At 35.2% G+C, this 9,175-nt stretch overlaps 1 protein-coding gene across 1 annotated transcript; it reads right to left on the bottom strand.

The window, feature by feature from the left end:
* Nucleotides 1-3,479: 3,479 nt before the first annotated feature.
* Nucleotides 3,480-5,768, bottom strand: LOC120088411. Its single transcript, XM_039045688.1, has 5 exons — nt 5,305-5,768; nt 5,106-5,185; nt 4,912-5,030; nt 3,885-3,961; nt 3,480-3,770 (listed from the first exon to the last, which is right to left on the bottom strand). The coding sequence occupies exons 1-5, from the start codon at nt 5,534-5,536 to the stop codon at nt 3,745-3,747; spliced, it is 534 nt and encodes a 177-aa protein (XP_038901616.1). The 5' UTR covers nt 5,537-5,768; the 3' UTR covers nt 3,480-3,744.
* Nucleotides 5,769-9,175: the final 3,407 nt, after the last annotated feature.

Raw genomic sequence — 9,175 nt, 5'->3', positions numbered from 1 at the left:
ATTAGGAAATGGTATACGATCTTTAGCATAAATCGGCACCACATACGATGTTTAGGAAGCTATGCGATCGTGTAGGAACTAGTGTGGCAACGTTTAGCGTGAGGTAGACACGTCTAGACAAAGACGACTATCATATAGCTCTCGAAATATCTAAGCAATCGTTAGCGATTCACCAACGCGATCTTTCTATCGTTGTTTTTCCGGACGAGCGGTTTTAAATGAAAACTATTTTCATTTTAATTCATCGGTTACAATAACCGACCTCCACTACCCCACGTCCCAAAAACGTGTTAAGTTTTTGGAATTAATTTCCATATAAATACCAACTATAATTAAATAAATATATATCATATTATAGTTTAAACTAATAGTTTTGATATCACCATATCTATTAGTATTTTCTGCCTCTACTTGATATATTATCATAATTTATATCTTAATTTCCTCCAAAATAATGTATCTCATATATTCAGTTCCTAAACGATCGTTCAGTAAAACCTACACGGTCATGTAGCTTCTCCTAAACGATAAGCATTGTGCTATGCGATAGCACCTGTTTCCCTCCCACTTGCTTATTGTCTACACGATCAGTGTTTCCTCTTTCCTCTACCAAATTCACCAAAGACCACGCTTTGGGTTCTCACTCCCAAAATACCCGGGGCTCTTTTCTGGTGGTGTCGTCCCCACGACGTTCGTGTTCGCGGTTGTTTGTGCTGTTGCAGTTGACGCTTCCACTGGGCGTTGGTAGATCGCGTGGAGGTTTTCCGCTGCTTTGAGTGCTGAAGTTTGAAGAACGTCTTCAACTGGTATGACACTCTTTCCCTTGTTATTTTGTTGTTCATAGCATGCCGATAATTAGTGTTTGTTTGCATAACTATATGTTTTGAATGTATAATATGTATTTCGGTCGCGGTGAGATCGGAGCGATCCGAACGCGCTCCTGAAACTCTTCAGTAAGAGATCATTCAGGAACAACTTTGTGCCCTTCTTTTAGGCATAACCACGAATGACGCCGTTCTTAAGGGAGGTCGTCTAAGCTTGTCATGGTTAACTGATCAATTTAACAACTTCACCCATCAACCAGACCATGCAGATGAAAAGGACTTGCAACGATATGCTCAAGCATATATTCTCATGTTGATTGGAGGATTGGTATTTCCCGACAAATCCAACAGTGGAGTGCACCTGATGTATCTTCCTCTCTTGGTAGATTTTGATGTTACCGAGATTTAAGTTGGGGCGCTGGATGTCTTACATGGTTGTATAGGCAACTATGCAAGGGTGCAGTTATAGATGGAAAAGACATTGCAAGCGCACTTTTATTGCTACAAATTTGGGCATGGGATCAATTTTCTCTTCTAGCGCATCAACGACTCCATAGATACGAGAAAAACTTAGGTGACAAACCATCTACAGTAAGGTAAGCATATTTACCTCATTATTGTTGTGTTCATTATGAAATACTAATAGCTAAAATTCAACTTGTGATTGTTGTAGATGGAATGACAACTATTATGTATAGAGCATCGATGCATGTTCTAGTACAGTATAGGTACATACTAGATACACATATGCCTAACCAGGTAATATTTTATTCATTCATATATCATATATTCATAATGTTTCAATCTTCTGGTTAATTTATATTTTGACATACATGTATGTAGATTATTTGGGAGTCATATAATTATCTTATCCAACTATTTCCACCATACTTTTCGATGGTAATGAGATATGGACATCCAGATGTCCACTCATATGCTTCTTCATTCTTCGTTGTGAAGTGGCATCACCTAGATCGTGTGATGCGTCAATTTAGGATGTTGCAACAAATTCCTCAACCTTGCAACACAGACGCCCGACTTCATTGACACGATTTAAGGGGCAGGCATGAGCGAGACTAGATTGCATATTTGGCTCCTCAAATTTCAATTTGGGAAAATCAACAGAATTTGGTTGTTCATGGATCTCCTATTAACAATGGTGTAGATACCGAGCCTGGATATATTGAATGGTATTCCACTGTGAGCAGGCAGTACATAACTAAAGCAGGAGCATCCTATCACTTGTTGGTATGAGTTTATTGTTTACTAGGATTATTTGATTTTATTTCTTCATTGCACACCAAAATAAATTTTAATGTCATTAATTTGTTATTCAATTTTTTTTCAAGCTAAGCTTCCAAATTTACCATTATTTGCTTAAAGAGCCTTGCGTAGTCTCATCTCAATATATCGAGTGTGATATTTCGATGGTGATGTTCCAATGGAAGAACAAGGTGATCCAGCAAGACATAAAGATGTTCCTATTCGACCTAATATTCGGAATGAATATCCAACAATGCCACCCAATCATTTTACACATACTTCCATAGTGTCCTCTCCCTCAACATTTGAATTTTTTCCAACAACCCTCAGTACACTAAGTATGAAAGATGGACAAACTTCACGTGTCCATCCAAATGTCCATGACCAGTATGTGACATATTGACAACGTAGTGAGAGTATACACTTTGTAGAGGAAAGTCAACCATCAAGTGTAAGAGGGCGTGGCAATCATGGACACTATGTCACTCAACATGATTGATCTAGGCGTAATAGGGGATCGTTTTCCGGTCGTGAATAAAGAATATTGTACATATTATTAAATTTATTAATAAAATTCAATTACGAAAATGCACTTGCAGTCTACAACACATCCTAAAAAACATTGAATATTATTTCCAATAGTCGAAATTTAATATCTATATTTTTGCATAAGTTTCTAACAACTTTAAACAAAAACAATAATTTGAAATTAAAAATTAATATTGAGTATATCAAATCAATCACAAAAATTTCTTAATCTCAAAATAACATGATTGTTTATCTTGTTAAAAAACTAGTAATATTACTATCAAAATAAAAAACGAGATTAGTGAGATGGTTGATTTTAGGTAACAATGATTTAGAATTAAACAAATGAAAATTATTAACTGTAAAAAAAAAAAACATAAGTAATGAAAGAGTTAGATTTCGAGTTGTTAAAAGAATAAAAAAAAATAAAAGCAATAAAAGCAATATATTTTTGAAGAAATGCATCTTTTTTTTTTTAATGAATGCGTCTCTGAAGAGACTCATTCAGTCCGAAAAAAAATAATAAAATATTGTTGAATGCGTCTCTTTGAATGGAGACAAAAAAAGACACCTTTTCCCCTGTATAAGTTCAAAAGACCCACTTTTGCCTAATTAAGTTTCAAAATAACCCCACAAATCTAAATAACCCCTCAAACTTCATCTCAATTGAAGCTGCAATTCAAGTTGTGTAGGGAAAGACATTGACAAAAACTTATTTGAAGCCTTTCATTTTCAAAATTAAACGTTTAAGGGTCAAATCCGTACAAATATTTAATTTTGAGGGTCTAATTTTCACTTTGATATAAGTTGAAGGACTGACTTTTTACAACTGAAAGTTTGATGATACAATTGCAACTACTACCATACTTCAAAGGTGGTTTTTGCGATTAGTCCAAAAATATATTATCAAACACATTTTAAGTAAACAACTGTCTAATCGAAATCCATTTCTAAATTGGCTACTAATCACACCTAATCGAAAATTACATATATAAATACAATATCAAATTCTTCTTGCAATCTAAATACAAAACCCCAAAACTTTAATACTAAAACCAAAAAAGAAAACACAGAGATTGAGGAAGAAACATTGTAGTTTCATTTCAAGCTTCAACCAAGTAGTTGGCATTCAAATCACAGATGCTTCTCCAGCTTCTGTCACAAATGACAAACGAAATTCCAAATTCACACTTTGAAGTTTGAACCTTTAAATCTGTAAGCAAAAAGATTTAGAATTTCCCCTTTATTTTTTATTCTACAAAATTGTACCTTTCCCAGGAACTATAATAACAGGTGCTGATTTGCAGTTGTGAAACACATGCTCGCTCACACTTCCTTGCAAAACACTGAAAATTAAAATAAAAAAAATCCAATTCCCAACATTAGAAAAGTAAATCTACTTTGTGTTATAGGAAATATTTTGACTGCTAGATGTCAAGTCTAAAGTTCTGTAAATTGAGTTTGATTATATGAAGAGATAGCTTATATAAAAACATGAATGCGTGTAAGTTATATACAAGCGATTTATCATCATTCTCGGATGTAGCAACCAACTTTCGATTGTAATGTGTTCTCTTGAGTTGTTTCCCGCTATACTCTAATGCATTTCTAGGTTTCATGAGTCGAAGAGCTACTTTGGATTGATTTTTTAAGTGATTAAAAACACTTTTTTAAGCATTTAGAAACTTAATCCAAACATGCTCTAATTTAAGTAGCAAGTGATATAAACAAATCCATATATCATATCTAGACTTAACTTCTTAATCCCTACATATATGAACCTAATCTACAAGTCAAATACCCAGGAGGTTATGTTTTGGTTTAGTTTTAGTCTTATTTCATTTGGATACATATACATGAATATCGTTTGTCAAGTTCATGAATTGGTTTAAAGAGTTAGTTTAAATCTTTGTCCTTTTGCCAAAACTTTAAATATCACATCTTAAACGATATAGATACAGACATAAGACACGGACATGATATGACACAGACACAGACACACATAATTTTTTTAAAAATCTAGGACACACGTGAAAGACACGTTTGTTAATATACATTTTTACACTCGAAGAAAATTTAAAGTAAATAGATGGATGATTTATATGTTTAAAAAATAGTTTGCAAGATTTACTATTATATTTATGATCATATAAGTGTCTTTTTAGTCTATTCAATGAGTTATATGCATATCTAATGCATACTTGCATCATCAAGTCAGATAAAACGTTCAAAACACAAACACCATAATCAACGCCACAGAAAAACTTCCCATGTAATTGCCAAGTTTAAGTTATACCTTTGAATTAAGCTTCTTCCTCTTGTGCCCATAACAACAGCAGCAGGCTTCAATTTCTCTGCTTCCTTACAAATAACCTTCCCTGCATCCCCCTGCACAATCCTTGCCACAGTCCTAACCTAAAAACCAAAATCACATCTCATTTGCCATTAATGGCAGCAAAAAATCAGCAGTGTCCTTAAGTCAGTACCCACCATGGCCACCTCAAAGGCCTCCACTGCAAGCTTCTCCATCAGCCCTTGACTAAACTCATAAACTAATTCATTCTTCACATCTAATTAATCAAAACCCACAAAAGAAAAAACATTGAAACCAGTGAAATGGGGATTTTGGGAAACAGGGGATTTTTCTATTTGATTTGGTTGTGTGAAAGGGTTTTGAGAGATTTATTACTGGAAACGGCGTGGACTAGATGGATGGTGTCGGCGAGGCGGCAGAAATGGATTAGAGCCCAATCGAAAGCGTGCTTGCTGTTGGGTCCATGGTCGACGGCGATGAGGATGTCTCGGCCACGGCGTCTCTCCGCCGTCTCTCTCTCCAGCTCTGGCTCCGGCACCACTGGGATCAGCGACGGAAGCCGGACTTCTCTCCAATTGTATTCTTCTTCCTCCTCTAATGTATCCATCGAAGAGAAAACAAGACGGTCAAAATCGAATGATGGGATTTGGGGTTTTGTGTGTACGTTTGGATTGTGGAATGGAATCGGAGAGATGGGAAATGGGTGGTGATTGGGGCTTTAAAATGGTGGCCGGAACCAGAGTTGGTGGCGAGTCGGGTCTTTTTGCTTTTCACAGCCGCCGATGCTGACGAAATATCGTCTCTGATTATTGAAGGCTGGTTGTTTCTAGCTAATTACTTTTAGGATAAACATATACATTTTGTTAATTTCTATTTGTAGATTTAAAAATAATATTCTATTAATACAATAATTATGGATGAGAAATTAATTTGTGTAATCATTATATTAAAATAAGTTGTAAGTATAATTGTTTAATTGCATATATTTAGAATTATAAATTTTATCATATTTATAATTACGGTTACCATTATCATTAATTTTAAAAGTGAAATCAATTTATAATTGTTACATTTGTATCAATTTAGTTACATTGGTAGGATATTACACTTTCAATCGTTACCTTTATAGTATCAATCTCGAAAATAAATGAAAAATACAAAATAGGGTGTGTTGAGATTTTGGCGGGCGGGTCATGGATTTCACAACCACCATTGCCAACCTCTCTTGACTCAAAAGTATGCTTATCGTTTCCAACCAATATTTATTTATTTATTTATTTTTGGAAAAGTGTAACAATAGTTGAGACTTAAAATCAAAACTAAACAATTAACTCATTTGGGTTGGATTAGATTCCTATAAATAAAATTGGGTTGAGTTAATTCATGGATTTACCTAAAATAATCCAAACAAATCTCGACTTTATTAATTTTAGGGAAATTGAACGAAATAGCAAGAATTTAGATTTCATTTGTTTTTTTGACGAATTCTGAAAAAAATAATATTTTTGGCAAAACGTGTGCCACTCACCTGAGATCTTATTTACAATACCTATTTGCCCTTCGTGTGATCAGGAATATTGAATACAGTGTAATTATTATAGTGTGAATCAAGGGAATAGAAATACAGTGTAAACGGGTCAACATCGATTATCAGTTTCTAATCTTACAGATTTTAGAGAAAAACATTTTTCCCCAATTTGAATTTCATGTTGATAGTTTTTTCTCAAATTAGATTTGTATCACCACTTTTCAAATCCATTAAACAAATCAAGCTCAGATCTTTATCGAATTTAATCATCATTTTCATGTTTCTGATTATAACAGAATATTGTATCTTTTTTATTTTTCTCCATTAATATTGGTATATTCTAGTAATTAACTATCATATAATTACACATATAGTGTAATAGTAATATGAAACTATGAAATTTAACTAATCTACATTTATACATGCAGTGTAATTGTAATGTAAAATTATTATGGCTCTGAAATAGGCATCTCTATCTTAGAACATAAGGTTTGATATTGCGATCAAATCTTATGGTTTTGACCAAAACATTGATTAGTCTTGTGTCTACAAGAAAATCATCAACAATTCAGTAGTTTTCCTAGTGTTATATGTAGATGATATCCTACTCATTGGGAATGATGTAGGTTTACTGACTTCAATTAAGAACTGACTAGTGATCCAATTCCAAATAAAAGATTTGGGAGAGGCTCAGTTTGTTCTTGGGATACAGATCTTTCGGGATCAAAAGAACAAAGTGCTAGCACTGTCTCAAGCATCGTGCATTGACAAGATGTTGATCAAGTACTCGATGCATAACTCCAAGAGGCTCGTCATGGAGTTAAATTGTCTATGGAGTAATATCCTAAGACACCTCAAGAGGTTGAGGAAATGAGACGGATACCCTATGCATCTGTTGTTGGTAGCTTGATGTACGCGATGTTATGTACTAGACCTGACATCTACTACGCTGTGGGGATAGTTAGTAGATATCAGTCTAATCTAGGACAGGGTCATTGGACTGCCGTCAAGAACATCCTCAAATATCTTCGGAGAATGAGAGACTATATGCTTGTGTATGGTTCTAAGGATTTGATCCTTACAAGATACATGGACTCTGATTTTCAAACTGATAAAGATTCTAAAAAATTCACTTCAGGATCAGTGTTCACTCTTAATAAAGGGGTTGTAGTTTGGCAAAGCATTAAGTAGGGGTGCATCGCTGACTCTACTATAGAGGCCGAGTATGTAGCAGCTTGTGAAGCTGCTAAGAAGGACGTTTGGCTCAGGAAGTTCTTGACTAATCTGGAAGTTGTTCCAGACATGTCTAAGCCCATCACTCTTTATTGTGATAATAGTGGTTTGTGGCGATTCCAGAGAGCCTCAAAGTCACCAGCATGGCAAGCATATAGAGTAGAAATACCATCTCATCAGAGAGGTTATGCATCAAGGGGACGTGATAGTCACAAAGATAGCTTCGGAGCACAATGTTGCTGATCTTTTTACGAAGGCTCTCACGGCTACAGTGTTTGAGGGTCACCTACAGAGCATGGGTCTACGGGACCGTCCGCGGCTGGACTAGGGCAAGTGGGAGTATTGTTGTATTGGGCCTTTGTGCCCTAGTTTATTGTTTTGTACTTGTATTTTTCTTGTACACCTCACTAGCGTTAGAACAAGTGGGAGATTGTTGGGGTTGATGCTTTAAATCTTGTAGGGTTCTATAGTTTGTAAACACCTGTATGAACAAACATTTGTAATGTAATAATATGAGATATATTATTCATTACAATCTATGAAATATGAGATATTTTAGTTGCATTAACTGGAAACCAATAAATTAAGATCCTTAGTTATCGTTGTAACTTAAGCATGTATGTGATGACATACAAGTGGATTGTGCTTTAAGTAATAACCTAAATAGTATGTAGTATATGGATAAAGAAGGGAAACCTTATCCTGTTGACTCTACGAGTGTGGCCCGCTTTGTAGATGTTACAAATGTTGTAAAGTGCTATAAATGGTCTGATCTTGACCATTCATGTATTAGACATGCGAGCGGGGATGCTCTATACAAAAGAGTTTGTATAAGACCGAACCACAAAATATTTAGTCTCGTTATATAACGTCGTTCATGATATAGACTTTCATTTCACTAGGATGAACATAGGTAACATGACCTTAATCCTGAGTGAGTTGGGAACTCCTACCTATGACGGTGGTTCTTTGATTTGCATCGGTGCGAGTGGTCAGATCGCCGACTCAAATCTACCACTTTGGGGATTCGTTTGATTGGGGAGATGGAAACTCAACTACACAAGACGGAATTCACTCCTTCCCCGATTCAGGGGTAAGTAGATAAATTTCTCCCTTAAGGGCTGATTCTAGAGCTTGAACAATGTGGCGCTACACCTTCTCTTGGCCCGAGAAGGATTTACTCATAGTAAAACTATGATGTATTATTTATATCCAATGGACATCTGTTGATTGGTTATATCTAATGGACACAAAAATATATCTGTAGTACGAAGAGTGTAGCTGTCGGTATTTAGTGGAGTGCCTGGTAGTTAATGGATGGTGAATATCGTGATTAAAGAGTTTAGCCAGTTATTCACGTACCGTTGGAGCTTCAAGCTATAGGTCCATAAGGTCCCCTTGGTAGCTCAATGGATTCATGTTGAGAATCAGTTTTTGGGTTAGTTTGAAGTGTTCAAATTAACAAGAGAAAATTTGATTATATAT

The sequence above is a fragment of the Benincasa hispida genome, chromosome 10 (genome assembly GCF_009727055.1).
Source record: "Benincasa hispida cultivar B227 chromosome 10, ASM972705v1, whole genome shotgun sequence".
Lineage (NCBI taxonomy): Eukaryota > Viridiplantae > Streptophyta > Magnoliopsida > Cucurbitales > Cucurbitaceae > Benincasa > Benincasa hispida.
This window is presented reverse-complemented; position numbering and strand designations above follow the sequence as displayed.

Bases quoted from the DNA above. Each gene is read 5' to 3' on its own strand.
- LOC120088411 (XM_039045688.1), bottom strand. From the start codon at position 5,536: ATGGATACATTAGAGGAGGAAGAAGAATACAATTGGAGAGAAGTCCGG. The intron at 5,031-5,105 runs GTGGGTACTGAC...TTTGGTTTTTAG, and splicing joins AGGCCTTTGAGGTGGCCATG to GTTAGGACTGTGGCAAGGAT. The intron at 3,771-3,884 runs GTACAATTTTGT...CATTTGTGACAG, and splicing joins TATTATAGTTCCTGGGAAAG to AAGCTGGAGAAGCATCTGTG.